The sequence below is a fragment of the Monomorium pharaonis genome, chromosome 5 (genome assembly GCF_013373865.1).
Source record: "Monomorium pharaonis isolate MP-MQ-018 chromosome 5, ASM1337386v2, whole genome shotgun sequence".
NCBI lineage: Eukaryota > Metazoa > Arthropoda > Insecta > Hymenoptera > Formicidae > Monomorium > Monomorium pharaonis.
Genome location: NC_050471.1, coordinates 25,393,150 through 25,417,543, shown reverse-complemented (window position 1 = coordinate 25,417,543; position 24,394 = coordinate 25,393,150). Strand labels below are relative to the sequence as shown.

General features: G+C 29.4%; 1 protein-coding gene and 1 long non-coding RNA gene across 3 annotated transcripts; one reads left to right on the top strand and one right to left on the bottom strand.

Moving 5' to 3' along the window:
• Positions 1-7,590: 7,590 nt before the first annotated feature.
• Positions 7,591-18,311, bottom strand: LOC118645807. The gene is made up of 5 exons (XM_036287523.1): positions 18,139-18,311; positions 17,262-17,381; positions 17,025-17,142; positions 10,259-10,526; positions 7,591-7,708 (listed from the first exon to the last, which is right to left on the bottom strand). Exons 1-5 carry the CDS (start codon positions 18,280-18,282, stop codon positions 7,591-7,593), a joined length of 768 nt encoding a protein of 255 aa, XP_036143416.1. The 5' UTR covers positions 18,283-18,311.
• A 759-nt stretch (positions 18,312-19,070) lies between these two features.
• Positions 19,071-23,560, top strand: LOC118645654. 2 transcript variants are annotated; one of them, XR_004963341.1, is made up of 3 exons: positions 19,071-19,267; positions 20,346-20,595; positions 23,088-23,560. It is a non-coding gene; the product is annotated as an uncharacterized LOC118645654 (long non-coding RNA). The 2 variants fall into 2 exon arrangements; XR_004963340.1 differs by having other exon boundaries at positions 19,071-19,306.
• Positions 23,561-24,394: the final 834 nt, after the last annotated feature.

Below are 24,394 nucleotides of genomic sequence, written 5' to 3'. Positions count from 1 at the left end.
CAGTCAAAAAAAAAGCGGTAGTTTGACCTAAAATTTGTCAAAAAATCACTAAATTTCCAACAACGATAACTACGCGAGTAATAAAGATAGGAAGGTTTCTAAAAAAGAAATTAAAGCTTCAAATGTCTTCTTTAAGAATCGACTCATTAAAATTTTGCGTAATAATTTTTTTCAAAATGGCGTATGACAAAGCGAGAGCATGCGAAATTGAAAAATATTGGTCCGAGTTTGCGACGATCCATGGCGTAAGGCAAATATTGCATCTTAATTGGATAAAAAACATGCGATAGAACAGAGTTTTTCCTTCAAAATGCTTTTTTACTCGTCTCGATATTTAAAGTAAAAAACTGCCTTTTTATTTAAATGCGCATATCTCAGCGAAAAATCATCGTATCGAGACAAGTAAAAAAGCATTTTGAAGAGAAAACTCTGTACTATCGCACGCTTTTTATCCCATTAAGTTGTGACACTTGCCTCTTGCCATGGATCGTCGCAAATTCAGACCAATATTTTTTAATTTCGCGTGTTTTCGCTTCACCATCCGCCATTTTAAAAAAACGTATCACACATAACTGTGATATAAAATTTTTTTAAGTGGCAATCCGAATCTTGAAAATGCTTCTTGGAAAAGCATTAGGTGCTAAGATATTCAATTTTGAATTTTTAACAATGCCCAATTTTAACTGTTGCAAGAATAAAAATTCCGGATTCCGTTAACAACTATGGTATTTCAAAGCTCGAAACCATCCTCGGATTGTGAGCGTTCGACGTATATGTGCATATGTGTTGCGTAGCTGACTTACCACGGAATTTTACTACTCCAGACTCACATTAACACAAGCAACTCTGAGTAGTTACGCGAACGAAGCTTCTCCATTAGGAAATTTTGATATTCGATTTTACCACGTAGAAAAAGTTCATTAGGCTGTATCAGTTCCAGGAACTGCAATATCTAATAAAAATAGACGACCTTCATCTGACTACTTCTTATTAAAAGGTTTTACCGTCGGCATTAGTGTTACCCAATGTACACCACGGGAAGGTGGCGCGATTGGAATTGCACATCATGGGGCTCTGAAAAATGCCGTTCTGTATGTGTGTGTGTGTGTGGGGGGGGTGTTTACCAGGAACTGAGAGAGAGAGAGAGAGAGAGTGGCCGGGGAAAGAGGGTGAGAGGGAGAGGAAGAGGAAAAGTAAGAGAGCGTGAGATAAAGAAGGGGATTAAATATGATAAAATGTGTGAGAGTAATATTGAACAACATAAAAATATAGAGCAAGAGATTACGTTTGGGAAGTAAAAAAAAAATAGAAAGAAACAGCCAGTAAGAAAGAGAGTTTAAGAGAGAAGAAATAAGAAATAAGAATAAATAAAAAACATTCGAAAATAAAATTATTTGCATATAAACTGAATATAAATATATTCAGAAGAAGAATAAGTGCAATGTTCAATATAAAAAGGCTAAATAACGCAAAGCGCGCGCAATGTAGTGTTCCGGTATGTAAAAATATGCAAAGCCTATTTTACAATAGCCGCAAATGCAGATCGCAGGTCACGGATACAATAATCTATTAGAAGCATCAAGAAGAGTATTAATACGTTTGTTTGACTCGTATCTACGTTTGTGATCTATGATGTGCGTTTTACAATTTTCATTGTAGGACAAGCATAAGAGAATTATAGTGATATAAAAACGGAAAAAAAGAATATTTTGAATATTCTTTAGTCTCGATTAAATTTACATTTTGTTTTATTTGAACATTCTGGATACCATTTTATTAATATTTAGCATTTTCTTAATTAAAAAATCTTTAACGTGTCAATGTTATTGAAAAATTTACATATTCTTACGGAAAATTCTTATATGTTCTTATTTATGTAATTTAGGTATTCTTATTTTATATACTCTTTGTGAAAAAAATTACATTTTAAAGGTAATTTATTGTGTATCAAATTATTGTGTATCACATCATCTATATAATTATAAAATTTAATTACGTGAAAAACTGAAAAGAAGCAAACTTGGATTTTCTCATTATATATTATACTAGAATATAACTAATAACGTGCTACGCACATGCTTTTCAATTTTACCATTAAGTAAAATAAGAGAAATTTTATATAAATTAATAATTAAAATTGTAGATATAGTGTGGGTACGGGTAAATGTGTATGTTATAAATAATATTTATTTAAACATAATATATATACATACAAATTTTTACAATGCAAAATTGTGTAAAACGTTTCAAATCTATAGCACTACTTGATTCCTGAAATTATTTAGACGATTAAATTAAAAACAAACATTATAAACTTACCAAAATGTTTGAGCTAATACTCTTCAAGTGGGAAGCGTTTAAAGATGACCAATTTTTTCAAGTTTAGGTCTGTTACAGTAAAGATGTCTGTGGATGTTAAAGAAAATCAGTCAAATACTAACATAACTTTACGTATACGCTAAATGTTTTTTGTACCTTTTAAAATAAAATAAAATTTGTATAAATTCTTATGCGTTTATTAAAAGAAATTGTGTTATTTTATTAATATTAATAATTATTGCATTAATTTTTAAAATATAATTATTACGTACAAAATGCTAATTTTGGTAAATAATTCCCTGATAATTAATTCTGTACTCTATAAAATAAATAAAATAAAATAATTCACAGTAGTTTGATAGTAATTGTATTTTCTAGAAAACAATGTGTCAAGAATAATTTTTATTGGTGTCTTAGCGCTGTGACGTTTAAATCCGTGATTTTTTAATAGTTATAGCAATATGTTATATATAGTTAATGTTATCAAAAATTATTTCATTTAAGTAAAAAAAATGTACCTACAAAATATTTTTTGCAAAATAATGTTGATCCATTCCGGTCTCTTCAACATTACAAATTAAATATTTTTCTTAAATAACTACCATATTGCTAATAATTTATAATAATCATTTTTATGTCAAAGTATAAATTTTTTAAATGCGTTAGATTTGACCTTTTCTATCACGTTGGAGAGCCTGACTGATAAACCACTTTCAATGTTAAAAAAAGTTTTCTTTGTTATATAGTATAGTTTAATAATTTAAATTAGTTATTTAAAAAATGCTTAAATGGTACAATTATAAAAATTGCTAACAAAATCCAATTATTTTTTATTTATAAGTATTTAATAAATTATTTATATTGGACAACCTACCTGAAATTTGGAACTCACTTATTGCAATTGATTCTCATTAAATCATGGATTTTGTGAGTCATCAAAATATAAACTTGTTTTTTTAGGCAGAACGTTAACAAACCAAGGTGTTAAAACAATCGAAACCATAGTTTAATCATAATCAACAATTACACACAGCTACACTTTTATGCCCACAATTTCTGCAAGCGGGCAATTACAATCACCTCTTTATTTGGTATTAAAAGAAACCAGTGGAAGTTTTGGACGCGTAAAAGAAACTTTGTTTAGACTTGCAAATGTTTATATCGCAGCATCAAAATCAGGAAAATTAACTATACAACACTTTCAATCTTGGTTCAAAAATGTATTTTTACCTTCAACTGGAAGCTTCAGTGTATTATTATTAGATTCTTGGAGCGATCATTGTCCCGCTAGTCTACAAGAATTTATGCCATCTAAAGATAAAGATGTAGAAAGGATTTTAACAATATCAAAAGAAACCGCAGGAATGATTCAACCTCTTGCCGTGTATGGATTTAAAATATGGAAAAACTTTGTGAGGACATTTAATGATCGAGTTACATTGTTAAATTATGATATTAATTTACATTTAAGAAATAATATCATTTAATTACAATCGTTAACTCATATACAGCTGTCCTCTCCACGATTCCATAATCTTTTCAAATACGCCTGGTTTAAAAGTGTCTATATCGAAGAACGGCCGTTAAGGTTTGAAAATCCAGTCGATTTTTGTTTCTCCGGAAAAGATATACATGAAATTCCACGTTGTTCCACATGTGGTGAACCTGCTGTAATACGTTGCTCCTGGTGCATGGAATATTTCTGCATGTACCATTTTTTTGAAGAATACCATAATTGTAAACACTACGAAGTATAAGAATTGTTCGTAAGTAACAAATTTCTTATTTAGATAATTATAATGTCTATTAGTAATGTTTGTAATAATTTAAATGTTTTTTTATACATTATAGACAAATTCTATGTATAAATTATAAGACGGAAGAATGAAATATTTTTTCCAGAATATTATACAATATATCCAAAGTCCTTCCAGAGCATGCTGAAAGTACACCACCGCAGACATTTTAGGGATGGAAATCATACTCCTATCAGAAATCGACTCTTTGGCATGTCGCTAATGGATCCGGACCAAGAAGTCTGGATATAAATATTTTATATTATATTATATTATTATATTACTATATTATATTAATATTATTTACTCTTTCTCTTTCACATCAGCATGCATTCACGTGCAACATTATTATATTATATTATTACATATTATTATATTATACAAAATATTGGAGAAAATTGTTAACTAATTACAATGGTTCTCCTTCAATAACAGTTACAAAATACTAGGTATAAAAATATCGCCCATCACTACGCAGTTTATACCCATGCAGCGCACTGCGCATTCTAAGGCCGCGATCACGCGTACTATTGTACTCGGGCGCAACCAAAATAGTTTTGACACACAACAGCTGATTCCGCGGAAATGCCACCACGCGGACACTTTATATAAATATTATGTATAATTGGTGGAAAGAATAAACTGTAATTAATTAAAATATCGTGTCTGCTGTCTCGAAACCTTCCCGTGCTCTGGTCCTGGGGAGCTAGTCTGTGCACGAGAACGAGTCGTTAAAATATGCAGATATATCAAAATTATAAGAGAAATGTTGTGGGTAAAGATTATAAGAGCTATCTAGTATTAAATTCATGTACTGAGTAATTTTTTAGGGCAATGACGTTTCTTAAATAAAAAATTTGTATTTTTGAACTTTACATTACGATATGCTTCCTCGTAGGGCATATAGAGAAAAAATAATAAAAAAAAATAAAAATTTTTTTATACAAATCAAACCCACGCTTTCGATTAAGTTAGAAATTGATCGATTCAATCGTTATTGAGATCTAATAATCTCGGATGTTCGCAAAGCATATAATACCAATGTAGTCTCGCGCTGCGCGTTTACTTGATGCAAGACAATACCGTGTCTCTTGTTATACGCATTTGTATATTAATTTACATATTTATATATTTATTATATATTTATTACATTCTATTTAACTAAATATGAAATATTATTCTTTGTCTACTTTACATTTTAATAACGTATATTGATCGATCATGACTTCCATCATTTTTTAATAGATTTCATGGCAATAAAATAAGACCAGGACGCATTTGTTAGCTATAACAAAGAACAACAGTTATATTTTCTTATCTTAAAATATCTTCAAATATAATATATTGTGATATATGTGAAATGTTTTATACCGTAGCAAAACATTGTAAGGACGCCACGAACAATTTACCAACTTTCAAACCAAAAGGTTTATTGCCTCTTAATAACAAAAGTTGTATCAATTTTTGTATATATAAAGGAGTTGCATACCATTGGACTTCATACCTACATGCGGTAACATAATATTAAGTAATTTGAGAGAAAAATATTTATAAATGATTTTCAGTTCATATATATGTGTGTGTATTACATTAATTTTTACATTCGTTACTAAAGTCTGTGAAACAATTATAGTAAACTAGAATATTTCTTACACAGTAATAAATATAAGATTATAATGATCTGTAATTTCTTGTCCCATAAAATTCGAAAAGAATAAGTAAATATAAAAACCTAATATTATTGTAAAACGTAATAGAAGTTCCTCAACATTAAGTTCAGATGATAAGATCTGAAAACACTAATGTACGAGTATAAATGTTAAAATCAACTTTTAAATCAAAATTTAAATTAGATAACTTATATAACAACTTACATAATCTATTGTACAAGATATAGTTTAAAATTTTCAACTACATTTTTAACTACATGTTTTTAGAAATGAATAAATCCTTATTTATTTTAATCTTAAACGCGTAGCATTCGACAATATATAAGATCTGTCGTAAATTGTAACTAGTAAATTGGCCTGTTCTTTTCTTTTAAAAAAATGAATAGAAAAAGACGAAGAAGCATGGAGTGAAGATAATTTAAATTCTCATCTACGGTGTTCAAACAGTGATGTAAATTTTGACAGTACTTATAAAAGACCAGCTGAATATGGCGAAATATTGGCGAAATTTGGATAATAATAAAAAAATTAACCACAGAAAAAAGCATCATTCTCTAAAATCAGTACAAAATAAATTTAGAAGAGTTTCGTCTGAACGTCAGTTAAGATGATGGGAAGAACAACTACAATCAACTAGAAATCGTTTGAAAAAATTATCTTATATCTCCAAATTTACACATGATAAATTTACTGCAGCTATTGATTTATGGTTCATGATATCGATTTAAAAAGATGGACTTTACAAGCCCAAGAAGAAATAGAAAATGTAAATCCTATATTTAAAGCATCTCAGTTGGATATCAAGATTCAAGAAATCTCACCAAATTGTTTCAAAATAACCCACCAAACACCAAGTTACATGTAACGTACCTGTTAGTTGTAATTTCCCACTAAACAATGTAATTGTAATATAACACGTGTGTTATATTGCAATTATATTATTGAGTGGAAAATTACAACTAACAAGCACGTTACATGTAACTTTGTGTTTGCTGGGAAGTTACGCAGTTTGTAACTAAAAGAACAGTGGAAGATTCTATTGACTAACAAAACTCAACAAATAATTTTTTTAAAACAATGAAACCACTTGTTGAACAGTTTGGAGCAGAAAATGTTTATAATTCTGATCAAAGTGGTTTCCAATTAGAAATGCGTTCTGGAAAATCATTGTCTCCTAAAGGAATAAAAAAGTAGAGTGTATCGATACAAACAATAATATTATGTAATCGTAATTTGCTGTCACCCTTATTTATTGTTTTGAAAGAAGTTAACGGTAAATTTGGACCAAGAGTACAAGAAACTTTATTTAAACCAAAAATGTTATTGTAAAAGCATCGAAATCTGGTAAAATGACATCAGATAATATAAGTTTCCTTTTATAAGATTCAGATTTTTAAATATTGACAATAAAAAAAAATATAAATTTGCATAAACAATTACGTAATAAAATTATATAACAAAATCAATCTCTGATACATAATTAATTATCATCCTTATAAAATTTTATATTTAATTTAACAATCTAATAACAATTATAAGAAAGTTATTAAATTAATTTATATTTCTTATTTAAAACATAATAAAGATTATTAAACATATATAAAACAGCATAAACATGTGATATACAATATTAATTGAATATAAACTTACTTGAAAAATATTAAGACTCAAAGTAAGTATACCAATTATTATTAAAAACATAAATGACATCTCAAAGTTAGATATTATATATTCGGAAAACCTTTAAAAAATAAATTGTTATTACATATATAATATAGAGACATTGTATTATAGAATGTAAATACTTACATTATTGCCTTTTGATGAATATGTACACCGTAAATAAAATTGTTATAAACCAAATTTTTATTTTTAAAATTAATACTTTGAATGTAAATTACTATTGCCTTCTTGATACGATAACTGCAAATAATTTAATAGCAATGAATATCTAAAAATGTTGCTGTCTTAAAAACAAAAGTTTATAGCAACAAAATTAGAATAAAGTTCCGTAAACGACTTACCTCTGATTTTTTGAAACTATTCTTACGTACTTTGGTGCGTTGATTACAAATGTGATAGTGAAAATTGGAGCAAATTTGATTTTCATGGCGAAAATTACGAAAAAACCATAAAAATAATTTTTTTTATTTATTTCTATAAATAACGGGAATTTCAAGAAATATTTCAAATAAAAGTAAATTTCATCAAAATGCACAATTTATGTTTTATTAATTTTTGCTATAAACATAATATTTTTTAAGAAAAACAACATTAAATGTTCAAAACTTTATATAACCCATCCAACACAAATCGAGTTTTATTAGTTAATTTCAATGCTTACTTAAACTATCCCCAAAAAGTCGAAAATCCATATGATACAGTATAAGTATGGACGTCGGCTCGCCTTTCTCCCTACATCCCCGCATAAATAATTATAACATATCCTATCTCTGTGTTATAGAACAATGTAGAAACAAACAGCGTGGTTCTTGTTTGGCGTGGAAAGTCGCAACTTATGCAGTAGTAAGTAACAAATCCATTTTCCCACGGACTAACTTAGGGTTTTTAATTAAAACGGTTAAAGCGTAGTACTGTAACCCTGTGCTTGGGTCGGACATCCATTTGGGGAATTAAAAGAAGAAGAAGAAGAACTTATGCAGTGTTTAGTGCGCACTGGTGCACTCAACCGAATTCGCCATAATAAAACTATTTGTGTTGGATGAGTTATATAAAATTTTGAACATTTACCGTTGTTTTTTTCAAAAGCTATTTATGACAAAAATCAATGGGGCATAAAATGTGCATTTTGATGATCCACAACTTTTATTTAAAATATTTTTCAAATTTCCCATTATTTATAGAAATAAATAAAAAAACCATGATTTTTATGATTTTTGCTATAAAAATCAAATTTGCGCCAAATTTTCACTATCATATTCGTGGTTAGTGCGCCAAAATACGTAAGAATACGTAGTTTTAAAAAATCGGAGGTAAGTCGCGCGTTTTCGGAACTGTATCCCAAAATTAATGTAAAACATAGTACATTATGTAACAAAAGCGGGAAGTTAATCTTTCTGGCATAAATATTAAAAAACAATCGCTCGGTCGTAGAGCCTAGAATGGTATTGGGGAAGCATAGCAGGTGGTGCCTCAGAAATCGGCCCAAAATGTGCAACTAATTCTAAGCACTGCTCTTATACATTATCGATTTCAATCAAGTTTGACGGGCTGTTTAGCATCCTCAAGGAGATTCTAAAGTCGTCTGTTTTAATGACATTCTGTTCAACCATTTAGTTTCAAATTAAATTTACAGAATTGAATTTCTTTTACACGTTTAAAGTATGTAGTACACAGATAAACCTGACGGTTGGATCAAGACCAAAAACAATTTTTAAAGTTTATTTGTTCATAAAAATATTCGCTTTAAAATACGAGTTATGTAGCTTATATGTACATACGTACATGACATAGGCTGCGTATCACGCATGATCATGATGCGCATGCGCATGACGGTTTATTTGTAACAATATTTCTCAAATATTCTAAATATGTCCCATCATATGTTCTATAAATATTTTTATCATATGTATATGTAATGTTCGTACACTATTCCAAATATTTTAGGGGACATTTGATGATTCTGTAAACATTCTTCTCCCATTGCAAATATGCGGCAGTTTTGGGACAAATGGAATATCTCAGGAAAATTTAACGTTAGCTGGGATATTATTAAAAAAATGTAAAAAAAAAATTCTGTAGCTTTTTTGGACGATTTTGAGCTATAGAAAGCTATAGAATTTTGTACACTGCAAAACATATCCTCTTTATATATAAAGGACATGTATTTTTTATAACGGAATATACAATATTATAACGGATTTCTGACGTGTCCATTTTATTTAAGCGTGACTGGCGCAATTCTTAATGTGACATTTTATTCATATATATCAATATCCTTTATATAAATAAGACTGGAAATAATTATTATAAAACAAACGTTATAACGAACATTATAAAGGATGTGGTCCATCATGTATATTAAAGCGAACGAAATAAACAAAATCATGGCGTGAGCGGTAGCGATAGCTTTGTCGTTCATTGTTACAGCAGTCTGTTAGCTGGTCTAATTTAACGGCCCTTCTCTTCCCAGTTGTAATAAATATTTTTATTGCTAATTGTTGGTGCTAATTATGGGTGTCAATCGACGCGGTAAATGTACGGCATGTGATTGCGACGAATTTGAGTTGTCTCCAGCAGATGATAACACAAATATTATGTATATGTATAAGATACACATAAATGGAAAACATCCGAATCTTTGCGAACTTAACGAATACCACGATGTGTAAAGAATCCCTGAGCTTTTCCTGGCGGAAAAATTTCTACAAAATTCTAAATTTTTGTAGTTTCTACAGAAAAATGCTAGAATTAAACCATTATATGTATATTTAAATATTCACAGTTTCTTACCTAGCAATTTTAAACATTCCACATGCATGTTGACCACATGTCAAAAGCATTGATCCTGTTGATATCGATGCGGTAAATACTATGCATAAAGTTGCATTTATATGGATTTGCTGTATATAGTAATATCTTTCTTGATCAATAAAGTGTTCAGTTAAGATTTGCAGGCGACGCCGACGTGATCGAGACCCATTTGTAGTTAGAATAATATCAATAAAATCTGGCCATAATTGAATGCCAACCAACATAAATATAGAACAAACGACACTTACTAAAAAAACATTAGAACAAATAATTACTCATGTAAAGTAGTCTTTTTATAATGTAATTTTAAGGGGATGCTGGAAACGTGTGCCTGAACGTCTGTTTTATCAGCAGAAAGACAGTAATTTTTGTATCGCAATATCTTCTTATTCCTTTTATAGATTGGGAAATTTTTCTCAAAAGAGAAAGTAAACGCTATCAGTCTATGAAGTGGACTTTATACCAAAAACGGAAAAAAAAGTTAATTCGTGGTCACATCGAAACATTATTTACTTAATATAAAAGATCTACGTACAGTTTGTACTTATGAAATTCATATCCATAGATTGATAAACAGGACGACAGGAACAAACAGTGCCGAGTTTCGAAAATTAGATTTTAATGCTTATTTGAAACAAAATTGTGATACGAAAATTTAAGTTACATGCGCATACATTATCTTTAAATACTCTACGAATCATTTTATTGGCTACAAAGTATCTAAAGATAAATTTAAGAAGGCCTTAAGTGTAAGGCCTGACAATGAATACGGGCATTAGGCTTCCCGATCAATTCTTGAGTCGATGGATAACGCGCCCACAAAACATAAAAATATACTCAGTACATACATTGTACATACATTTATGTATATTACATATTCCAGGTATATACTTTCTTCATGTAATTTATATACATTGGATGTGAAAAGTATGTGCAAATGAAACCGGGTTAATGTACATAAAAGATCCATAGTATATACATATGTATATAATATGTATATTGTATGTATGTATATTTTGTATATACATTTTTATATGTAATATGTATATATTATGTATATACATAAAAATATACTCAGTACATACATTGTACATACATTTATGTATATTACATAATCCAGGTATATACTTTCTTAATGTAATGTATATACATTGAATGTGAAATGTATGTGCAAATAAAACCGGATGTGTATCTAAATATACCCCACAAAACAATTAGATATACAATGTATATATTATGTATATACATTTATGTGTGTTGTATATACTATGGTTCTGTATTACACCGTACATCCATTGCATATGAAATGTTACAAGGAAAATATCCATTGCAGATCGAAAGTATATACACATGTATATGATTCGTATATTACATGTATATACATAATGTATGTCCATTTATCATTCATTTTATATACATAACATGAACATAGAATGTACATAATACATGCATAATATTATACATATGTCCATAGTATATATACATAAGATGTACATAGAATATACATGATACAAATTTGTGGAGATTGTGTGTTGGTACGGTACCGTACTCGAGGCACGGTAGCTAATAAAAATGAGATTCGAGATCTGATTGCGGAGTTGCAAGTAACCTCCTTATATATGCAAGAGAGAATCACTTGACTCCGGAGAAAGGGCTAAGTTGCATTGTCTAGCGGTGATTGCGAGAATTACTCCTTACACGTGAGCGTACAAGTTCATGTTCTAAAGGAAAAATATCTTGCATATGAAATGTATATACATTTAACATTGTGCGCTGTATATACATACTAAATACATTAATGGATATGCACTTTATATACCATAATGTATATTCGAATCATGTATGTGAGATGTATATACATTTAACATTGTACGCTGTATATACATATCAAATACATTAATGGATATACACTTTATATACCATAATGTATATTCGAATCATGTATGTGAGATGTATATACATTTAACATTGTACGCTGTACATACATATCAAATACATTAATAGATATAGACTTTATATACTATAATGTATATTCGAATCATGTATGTGAGATGTATATACATTTAACATTGTGCGCTGTATATACATATCAAATACATTAATGGATATACACTTTATATACTATAATGTATATTCGAATCATGTATGTGAGATGTATATACATTTAACATTGTGCGCTGTATATACATATCAAATACATTAATGGATATACACTTTATATACCATAATGTATATTCGAATCATGTATGTGAGATGTATATACGTTTAACATACAAGATATTTTTTTCACATTATGGAAAAAAAATGCATATACATAGAATATCCGATGTTATATGGGGATGATGTAGACGACGTCATCGATTTCGTGAAAAGGTTCAAGAAGAGTTTCAACGAGTTGCGACAGATCCAAGGTTTCCAGCATGGAAAGCGAAAGCCATTTGTTTACAAAGCAACAACTGATCGAGTATTCGTTCGGCATGAAGCACCGAAATTGATGCTTCAACACACTATGACGAGCTATATCTAGTCACCAGACGCAACAAAAAGAATTTTGTCGTTTCCATTACGGCAAAAACCTAATCATTTCCATCGACTGATTAAAACTGGCGTATATTTTTACAGATAACGGCGAGAACACGTCAAGTTATGTTGACAGGTGACTCGAAACTTCGGCGCACGGGTCAGTTACCGAGAGCAAGACAAGAGTGCCGCCGCTCCCGTGGGGCCGCTGAAGACTCGAACGACAAAGGTAGGCAGAAAGGTCTGCTTTCCAAAGTGTTTCCAGGCAGGCTTGAGATGAAACCGAAAAATTGTGATCAAGAAAAAAAAATTTTTTTTCTTTTGTAACTGACAAAAAAACAAATTCAAATTGATTGTCTATTTAACGATCCGATCTAGGCATTAATTTCACGTTATATGTATAATTTTACTTTATTTAGTTGTTATTTTATTTTGCATGTATTATATTAACTGTATTTCATTTATTTTGTACTTATTATGTTGTATTAAAATAACTGATGTATTTGTATTCGACGACTGTAGTTTGTCCATATTGCAGTTAAGTATCAGAGTGTACACGCACCGGCAGAAATGGTGTCCCTCGGCATCCGGCGCATCCACACACACACACACACACACACACACACACACGCGCGCGCGCGCGCGCGAAGCGCCATACATGTTATGCGTGTTACTGGGCGTGCGGTGGAGTGGAGACGGGAAGGAGCGAAAAAATTATATCTTTCTTGAGTGTGTGGCGTTGGTGAAAGATGCAACACCGGCGCGATCCTTAATTTTTACGCTGACGGACACCATTTCTATCGATGCGTGTACAATGTTTATTGCGCTGTTAGTACATACAACGCTGGCAGGGGCGTTCTGTGGCTATTGTATTGCCACAACTGTTGCTGCGAATGCGAGTTGCATCGACAACGATCGTTTAAAAATCAGCAGAAAATAATATTTAAAGTCGAGGCAAATAGAGATGTTGAGCGTGAAGAGAAGAAGAGAGGATGTCGGAGTGTATGAAGTTGGCACCCTTTTTTTGAAAATCACAATTTCGAAAGTTGTTCCAGGTTGTTCTAACCTTGTTCCACATTGTTCTAAAGTGACAAAATTTTATCACAAACGGTTGTTTATGAAATTAAAAAAAAAAGAATAATTTTTTGAGCTGGCACCACTTTTTTCATGAATCAAAAAATTCGTTATCGCTATAGATTATTCTAGTTGTTCCAAGCATTGTTCCAAAAGAAAAACTCCATAAGATAAACAAGAAGCTATAAAAAAAAAAATTTTTTTTGAGCTGGCACCCTTTTTTGCAAAAATTATACAATTCACTATTAGTATAAATTGTTATAGTTGTTCCAAGCATCGTTTCAAAGTATAGTCTCCAAGTATAGTTCCAAAGTATAGTCTCTAGAAAAAGAATTTTAGAAAATAAAACAAAAAAATAACAAAACGGTCTAATAATATTTATACGTTTACAACTATAGTCGTTCTTTTCTGAATAATAAATTATATCTAAATTAATAACACACAGAACAACTCGGAACAACTTTAAGTTTTGCCGGACAAACGTGCAAAGGTCACTTTATTCTTGAAGTTAAACATTTATGTTGTTTTTTTGACTGATAACGTAGCCTAAACGTTGCTAAAATATAGATCAATAACATTTAGGCGTAATTACAAGGTAAAATTACAAGGTAAAATTACAAGGTAAAAATTATAAATCCTTTATATAAAATATTTTTGAAGCTTTTTGGAAGATAACATCCAAATTGCATCAAAATTGTTAAAATAAAATTATATTCCATTGTTCACAAAGTACACAATTGTCACACCAATCTTTCCATTTTCATGGTTTTCTGTTTCGATCTGAGAGGTAGCGATTTGTAAAATATTAAAAATAACCATTATATAAATATGATGATAAAAACTTTTAGCTTTACAGGTTTTTATTCGTTTATTTTAGTTTTTTTTTTTTTTATTACAGGTAATAATATATTATGAATGAAATAGATACAAGTAGATACAGAGAGATAGAAACAGAGAAGGAGAGCGAGAGGGAGTAAGAGAGAGAGGGAGGAGAGGGTGCGTGTGTGTGAGAGAGGGGGAGGCAAGAGAGAGAGAGAGAGAGAGAGAGAGAGAGAGAGAGAGAGAGAGAGAGAGAGAGAGAGAGAGAGAGAGAGAGAGAGAGAGAGAGAGAGAGAGAGAGAGAGAGAGAGAGAGAGAGAGAGAGAGAGAGAGAGAGAGGAGAGGAAGAATTAAGTTAAGGTATCATAGAATTAATAGTGTTCGCAGAATGTATTGGTATATGTATTTCAAAATAAAACGTATTTTAATACTAATATGATATTATAATTAATAATTTATTCTATAAAATACTTCTTTGGTTTTATCATTACAAAAACATAATTTTGATTTTTTTGTATAACTATAAAAATATCATATTTTTTTATACATTTTCTGTTTCTACGTAAATGCACATTTTTACCTTGTAATTTTACCTTGTAATTACGCCTAGGTGCCATTGATCTATATTTTAGCAACGTTTAGACCACGTTACCAGTAAAAAAAACATAAATGTTTAACTTCAAGAGTAAAGTGACCTTTGCACGTTTGTTCTGGCAAAACTGAAAGTTGTTCCAAGTTGTTCTGTGTGTTATTAGTTTAGATATATAATTTAATATTCAGAAAAGAATGACTATAGTTGTAAACGTATACATATTATTAGACCGCTCTGTGTTATTTTTGTGCTTTATTTTCTGAAATTTTTTTTAGAGACTCTATACTTTAAAACTATACTTGGAGACTATACTTTAAGACAATGTTTTATGGTTTAAGTCTTTTATGGTTTAAATTATTCTCAAAACTACGTATCGAATACGTACACACGCGAGACACGTTAACGTCGCAAGATAACGACCCTATTGTACCGCAGTTTTGGTCTTTGCCACAAACAAGCGCGAATGTGTTTCACACTCGTGCGCATTTCGTGTGTTTGTCACTCTTCACGAATAACAAAATTCTACTCCATATTATATAGGGTGAAAATATTTACTATATAGAGTGAAAATATACTCTATATAATAAAGTACACATGTTTCACTTCATTTTGCAGAGTTAAAAATTCATACTATAACAAAAAATGAGAGAATTAATTCTATCTGAATAAAAAGTCACTCTAACTCGAGTGATTTGACCAGTCACTCAATTTTTGAGTGAATTATCACTCTAAGAATTTAAAGAGTATGCTTTAGGTTATTATGTTATTGGGTTAATGTGTATATTGTGATGTAAGTATTTGTAGGTATTCAAGGGGTAATTAAGTTAACAGCAAATAGAGCGAATTTGTAAAAAGCATAGAAAAACAAAAAATATTAAAATATTAAAATAGAAATATTAGTTTAGGTAGATAAGATGAAGAAATGGATATATGAACATATTAGAAATTGTAAACCAAGTTCCCTTCCATGGCTATTGTCATGCTGAAGAAAATAAAAATTATTATATACAAACTTAATATTTATTACTAATGTAATATTGAAATAGGGAAGATATTTCATAAACCTAAATGTTATCGATACCATATTATATATTATTTATATATTCATTAATATAATACTTAATGTATTCCATTTAGTACACTTGGACAGGAATGGTTAGCCATATGAAATGAACTCTATTCTAGGATTTCTATAGTGCATGCATGTAATGTATTCTATATATAATAGAAGTTAAAACTTCAGTCAAAGTCAAAACTTCAGTTCAGTCAAAAGTACAGCTAACTCCATATGGCCAGGCATTCCTGTCCGCGTGTCTAATCTGAAGAATATTGCATGAACGTTATAATCCCAACAACATTATATAGATTTTATACGGATATTCTGTTCTTGCAACGTCCTTCAATAAGAGTGTGCTATATGAGATTTGATAAAGGTACATACATTTTATTGTAATGGCAATATTAAAATAATTTTATGTTTTAATAACTTTATTTGTATGAATTCATTAATTATAATTATTAAAAATATTGAAATATATATTTAAGAAACAAAGTGTATAAAATATATTTATTTTAATTATTTTTTAATTTTTTGTGTTTTAATTTCTTTATTTTTTAATATATCTAAATTTTAAAAAATAAAACATGTTGCAACTCAAGAAATTTGAAAAAATGTTTGTTATTCAAATTTCATACTTGTTAATATGTTATAAATATAATAAATAAAAGATATTGTCTTACTTATAAACGCAGTCGTGTAACGTTTCGAAATATTTGCATATTTTTCAAAAATAGCAATTTCATTATTATCCTTTAAGTCATCATAAATGAGCTGAATTTGTTCTATTAAATACCTTAACTATTTGTTAAAAAAATTTATTTTAATATTTATATATTTTTTATAAAAAAGAAGAAAACTCTAAAGGTTGCAAAATTATAACATGTAAATATTGATTAAAATAGGTATAATTAACTTACTTCATCACTGTTAACGTAAAACGAGTTGTATGTAACGATTGAAGTAATGATTACAAATGAAAAAGAACAGAACTTTATGATATAATCTGCAGTACCTTTTGAAGACACAAGTGTTGCAAACTGTAATTAAAAACTTTTTTAGAAGCATTATACATGTCTTTATCATTTATCCTTTTAAACATAAACCAGATTATACATTATGTTAATGTTTTATTAATTAAAATTACATTTTTTAAACAATTTTTGCTGTTAAAATTCTTGGTTAATAATAATTTATTCTATTTTTTTAAATTTTTATACAAAAATACATTGTACTTATTTAGAAATAGTTCTTTATTTATTTAACAATCAATCTAAATCTATTAATATTTAAAAAATAATATCCCTGTAAACCCTTAAGAAAAAGTACTGATTAGTCTATCAGTTACTGATGATGTTTAATCAATACTTTTTCTTAAGGGAATAAAATATCGTTAATACAATGATATTTTATAACATGTAACGTTTTCTAATATGTAGTTTTTATTATTGTATATAATGTTATTATAAAAAATATTTCAGTAAAACATTAAAAATAATATTTGAAAGAAACACATATTGAAAACGTATTACGAATTAGAAAACGTATTAAAGTAGAAAAAAAACAGAAATTTATTAATGTGAATATGCTCAAAATTATCTTTTTTGTGTATAAATTCTAAAATTTACAACAAGTTAATTATTTTTAATTCATTAGACATAAATTCGATAAAACAATTTTACTTTAAGTAAAATATATAGAATAAAATTTTAGTTTTTAAGTTAATAAAAGAGTCGTCAAGTATTGAAGTAATCCTCTACATTACGTAACATAAATGTAGTCAGAAAATCAACATACCTGAAGTAGAACAGTAGTTACAATAATACAGTAACATAAAAATGAATAAAATCGAGCAAATTTTGATCGTTGATAAGGCCATAGACCAACTACTAGCAGAAAAGCACGGTTAAGACTGAAATATTTGTTTACGACACTGATCATCTTTCTACTAACATTAAATGCGTTTAAAAAAGATAAAAGAAACAAAAGTTCGCTTATTCCTCTCTATTAAGTATAAAAGAAATATAAATATCTTTATTTTTTACATTTTCTCTTTTTGTAAAAAATGTTAAGTGCTATAACTCATTTTCTACAACTTAGTCTAATCGTGCGGTTATAAGATAATACAAAATATTTCTATGTGCAATTGAAACACTTGCAATTTAACACTATAGCGTGTATGTGATAGTCGCTGCCGATTACATCGAGCCAACGCCAAGAGAGCATCAGATGTTTCTTTCTCATGGAATATTGAGAAAAAATTTTAAATAAAAGTTACGCATATATATGTATGTATATGTATATTGTTAAGCCTAAACACAATGCTAGGCAACAGGCAATAGGAACAGGAAATAAAAAAAGAAAAAAAGAGAGAAGAAGATCCTTTCTCTCTTTCTCTCTTTCATTATTTATTTTCCTATTGTCTGTTGCCTGGCATTGTGTTTAGGTTCTTACGCGCGCCGCCCATACTTCTCGACCGCAAGTCAGCTGTCCGATTACGAATATCGATCGGCGACAGCAAGCAATTGCGAAGCAGCAATGTCAGTTCAGACGCTCCTTCCAGTAGGGCTGCGTGGGGCTGCGCGAGCGGTAGGAGTATTTGCTGTCTTTTTCCGTTTCGAGCTGTCACTAGAGAAGGAAAGAGACAGCAGATCTCCCACCGTTCGTGCAGCTGGCGTGGCCGGTGGCATTTGAACTGATATCGCTGTTGTCAAGCAACGAGAATAAACTAGTTGAAAAGAAATCGCGCGCTTATTCAGACGTGTCACGACATTAGTTTGTACTTGTTCTGAATAAAGCTTTTTGGTTCGTTCAGAAAAGCGAAAATGCTTTTTTTTCCTTTGCGGACACGCGAAGCATTTTAATTGCTCATTCGGGATCCTATAGAACGCGCTCAACACGTGGTCCTTGTAGTGCGCGGTCTAGTGTAAGAGCTATCACACACAAAATGACATAAGCTGCATAAGTATAGCATAAGAGCTCAATTTAATATTCATTTTATATTAAAAAAAAATTTTTTAAGTATTATTTAATAATAATATATAAAGTAATATTTAAAAATATATGTATTCAATATTAATTTAATATTTATATTTCAATCATTAATTATTAAAAATAATGATTTAGGACAAATATTTATATAATATTTAATTAATATTTATTTAATATTAACTTTACATGTTAATAAATTGTTTAAAATAATATTTACATAACATTTATTTAATGTTTGTGTAATATTTATTTCATCTTTAAAATAATACTTAAAATAATGCTTAAAAATATTTTTTTAATATCAATATAATATTTATGTTACAATAATTAATTATTTGAAATAATGATTTAGAATAAATATTTATATAATGTTTAATTTATATTTATTTAATATTAATTTAACAATTTAATAAATTGTTTAAAATATTCATATAACATTTATTTAATTTTTATATTATATTTATTTTATCTTTAAAAAAATATTTAAAATAATATTTTATATTTATTTATCTAATATTAATTTAATGTTTAAGTTACAATAATTAATTGTTTGAAATAATGATTTAAGACAAATATTTATATAAAATTTTATTAATGTTTATTTAATAATAATTAACATTTTAATAAATGGTTTAAAATAATATTTACGTAACATTTATTTATTGTTTATGTAATAATTATTTTGCATTTAAAAAGTCATTTAAAATAATATTCAAATAAATTATATTTGATAATCCTGGTTGAAAAGCTTTATTAAAAGATTGAGGATACGAGAACCCAATCAGCAATATTTTTTAAACGTTTTTTAAATATTTATTTTTAATTATTTTTACATTATTAGCGTTTACTTTACAAATAATGTTTATTAAATACTTATTAAACATTTAACAGAACAAAAATATTTTTTCATAAGTTATTTCTCATATATTTTATTTTGCATGTAAAAATGAATAAAAAACTGTAAAGTTTTTATGTTTATTTATAAAAATATAAGTTAACTATATATGTTTCAGCCTTTTGACAATATCTATTGAAATGATCTATAACAAATATGTATGCATAAACACGAAGTATTCATCACGAAGTGTTATGTTGCGTACGATCCTTGAAGTTAAGCAACGTTGACGGTGGCTGATAGTTGGATGGGTGATCACTTTTCGGGCGCAGAAATTAAACATGTTCTAACAGATACGACTGTAGCTTGAAACATGTAGTCTTCTCTCCCTTACAAAATTATCGTAGAAATTAAATGATGCTAGATTGGTGAGATTATGTTAAATTTATCAAAATTATTTAATAATATAACTAATTTTTTGTTTTTTTGCAATAAAAATTTAATAATAAACTTAATATAAATCTGATAAGAATATTTGAATGAGTCAAAATGGGGATATCCTTACGTGCGCCGCGAATGTTGCGGCACGGCATAAAATTAGCAAAGCTTCACAGCAAGAAACCGGAATTATTCGAAATGTGTAAAAAAACAGTTTTTTAAACGTTAAAACAGACATTTATTAAATGTTTAAAAAAACATATTTTTAAAGCAAATGTGTATTAAACATTAAAATAATATTTGTCTAAAAATTAAAAAAACGTTTTTTTAATGAAAAAAAAAGAACTTATCGCAATATTTTTAACGTTTATGTAAATATTGTTTCAAATAATTTTTAAATATTATTGAAATTATTTTTTAAATATTATTTTGTTGATTGGGATACAGAAAAAAAGAAATTTGTTAATATATTTCTTGATACATAACTCTTGAAATGAGATTATAGAAAGTTAAACGAATATAATTTACTTGCATGAACAAATTTTTATGTTGTTGTACCAACAAAAATATATTCTTATTATTGAAGAATAATTTTATTAAATAAAGTAAAAAAAAATAGAAAGCAGTACTTTAAAACAACAATTATTATTTTTAAAAAATAAGATTAAATTATTTTTATTTGATAATATGTTATTTTTAGAAAGAACTGTTCATATGAATGTTAAATTAAATTATTATAAGAGTATTTATTTACAATTTCTCTTTCTTGTTTTAAAAATTAAAATATTAATTGATTAATCAATTTAAGATTAATAATGTTTCACTAATCCTTTCAAAAACTGTAAAAAAATTATATTTATTTATAAAAATATTATTTAATTGTACACTGAGAAAAAAATGTTGTTAACTTGACTAAATTTATCAACTTAATTAATTTTTTTTAAGTCTTTTAAGTAATGTTTAAAACAGGCCCAATTTTGATTTGTTTTTCTTAAAATGTACGTTTTTCGAATGTCCAAGACGGTAACACCGGATGTTTTTAAAATGTGTTAAAAATGTCCACAGCTCTAATTTGAATTATTTAAATATGTCCGTAACGTCCAGTGTATATGTTTTTAGTACGTTTTTTAAACGTCACTGTGCTGTCTGTGTTAATATGAAGACAAATGTAAATGAATACGTATTGCAATGAAGATTAGAAAATTCGTTTGAGAAATCAATATTCTGAAATGGATAGCATTAATTGTTGCACTAATTTTAAAGTAAATTCTAAATAACCTTTTTATCATATGAACAAATTAATATTATTAAAAAAGTTTAACATATATTTGGTACAAGAAAAATGCAAATAATATTCATCTTTTTTTTTTAATTTATGAAAAAATCGAAAGCAAATATTATTAAAATTGAAGTAAACATATTGTATCCTTTATATGAGTATTATAATATTGAATTAAAATTATAATATGATTAATATTTAAGATTATACAATTATTCTTCGAAGATTGTATATTATTGCTTATATATGAAATGATCGCAATAATTTGAATACATAAGTTTCAATATGAGAGTAATTTTTTTTTTGTGCGGCAAACAGAGCTTTGGCTCCGGTTCGTGGACGCGACGGAGCCGTTCTCATGTGACAACTCGGAGGCGTGGGGCGCGGGCGCTTTTGCGTGAAAGAATATTTAAATAAAAAACAGTGTAATTTCAGCTTAGACATATTCGTATAGAATCAAAAGGGAAACTTATTGTTTTTGGCAGAAGAAACATGTCCGGAAAAAGTGAAAAAGAAGATTTAGTTACCTCTCTCTTGGATGTTTGAAAGAACTATAGCTGTTTCTCTCTTGTGAGTTACTGCTCGAAAGTTCGCATGCGTGACCATCCAAGAGAGAGGCAACTAGACCTTCTTTCTCACTTCTTTCGGACGCATTTCAGTCCCATGTTCCCCTTCCATATCTATGTTCTAAAAATTTCAGAACAGATATGTGGTCGGATGTGTCGGTTTTGAGCGCCAGAATGGTCGCTTCTCTTAAACAGCAGCATATTAAATTTTGCAATTTTAGATATTCTACTGGAGAAAAGATTCCAGTAATTTTACGTGTTTTTGCCTCAGGTTCTCTGGGCAAATTTTATGTTGTTTTGCCGTTCTATGTCGCAAATATTGGCGACAATTGCATACTCGGAGAGGACGAGAATTTTAAATGAATTTTTTGAGATCGCCCTTAGTTTGACGAAGGAACGAAAGGAAAGAGCGCGGGCTAATTTGTTCTCGAATAGAAGACCTCGGCTCTTCGGCTCTTTCTCTCTCTTTCTCGCGGATTTTTGAGAAGAGTTCTCGCAATCTAAAAACTTTTTAAAAACAAATTTTTTTTAATTTTTTGGTTAAATTTGGTGATGTCTTTTTTAAGAATATTATTTCTGAAAATTGTAATGTTTTATGTCGTAATATAAAATTGTGTGATTCTTGCCTCATAAACAGGTATCCTCATTGGATTCTTCTACATTTACAGTCAGAAGTGAATAAAATTTTGGAGGAAGTAAAAGCTCAAAAAGTTATTGAGGAGTCAAATAGTCTATGGATTTTCCTGACTGTTTTAATTAAAAGAAGGACGGAACAATAAGATTTTGTGCGGATTATCGGATATTGTTACAATAAAAGATCCTTATCCACTTCCGAGGATTAACAATATTTTGAATTGTTTACCGGAGAATTCATGGTTTTACACTCTCGATTTGAAAAGTGGATATTGGCAGGTAAGCTTAGATTCTAAAAGTTGAGAAAAAACTGCATTTTTTATTGGAAACAATTTGTGGCAATTAACAGTTATGCCTTTCGTTCTTTGCAACGCTCCTGCGACTTTTGAACGTCTAATTAGCTTTTTACTTTTCTTATTCGCATGTTTATTTTTTGTACAATAATACAAATATATTTAAAAAGAAATATCGATGGAAGATCTTTCTTGTGTGTGTGTCCTTTTTTTCTTTATCTAATCGCATAGAACTGAACTTTTTACTTGAACGAGGGGCGACCAGAGTGGGATTCCCCCACCCTTAATGCTCCAGTCGTTCATCTTGTTCTTTCGATGTTCGACGCATTTCCAGTTCAGTCCTGGCATCGCTTCGAACGTTTCAACATCGCCGTGCAGCTTGTTAAAATTTTTTAATTAATTTGATAGAATAATATAAAATTAAATTTGTGTACCTGACACTTTTGCGACAATAGATTTTGTATTTATATTGCAAAAGATAGAGTATCCTGAATAAAGCAACACAACAAAACTCACGGCTCACTCCCGGCTCACTCCCGGCTTACTCCCGGTTCACTCCCGACTCACTTCTCGCTCACTCCTCGCTCACTCCTCGCTCACTCCTCGCTCACTCCTGGTTCACTCCTGGCTCACTCCCAGCTCACTCTCGGCTCACTCCCGGCTCACTCCTCGCTTACTCCCGGCTCACTCCCAGCTCACTCCTCGCTCACTCCTCACTCACTCACTCACTCACTCACTCACTTACTTCTCACTCACTCCTCACTCACTCTCATTCACTCACTCACTCACTCCTCGCTCACTCCCGGCTTACTCCTCGCTTACTCCTCGCTCACTCCTCGCTCACTTCTCGTTCACTCACTCGCTCACTCACTCACTCACTCACTCACTTACTCCTCACTCAGTCCTCACTCACTCTCATTCACTCACTCACTCACTCCTCGCTCACTTCCGGCTCACTCCTTGCTCACTCCTCGCTCACTTCTCGCTCACTTCTCGCTCACTCACTCGCTCACTCCTG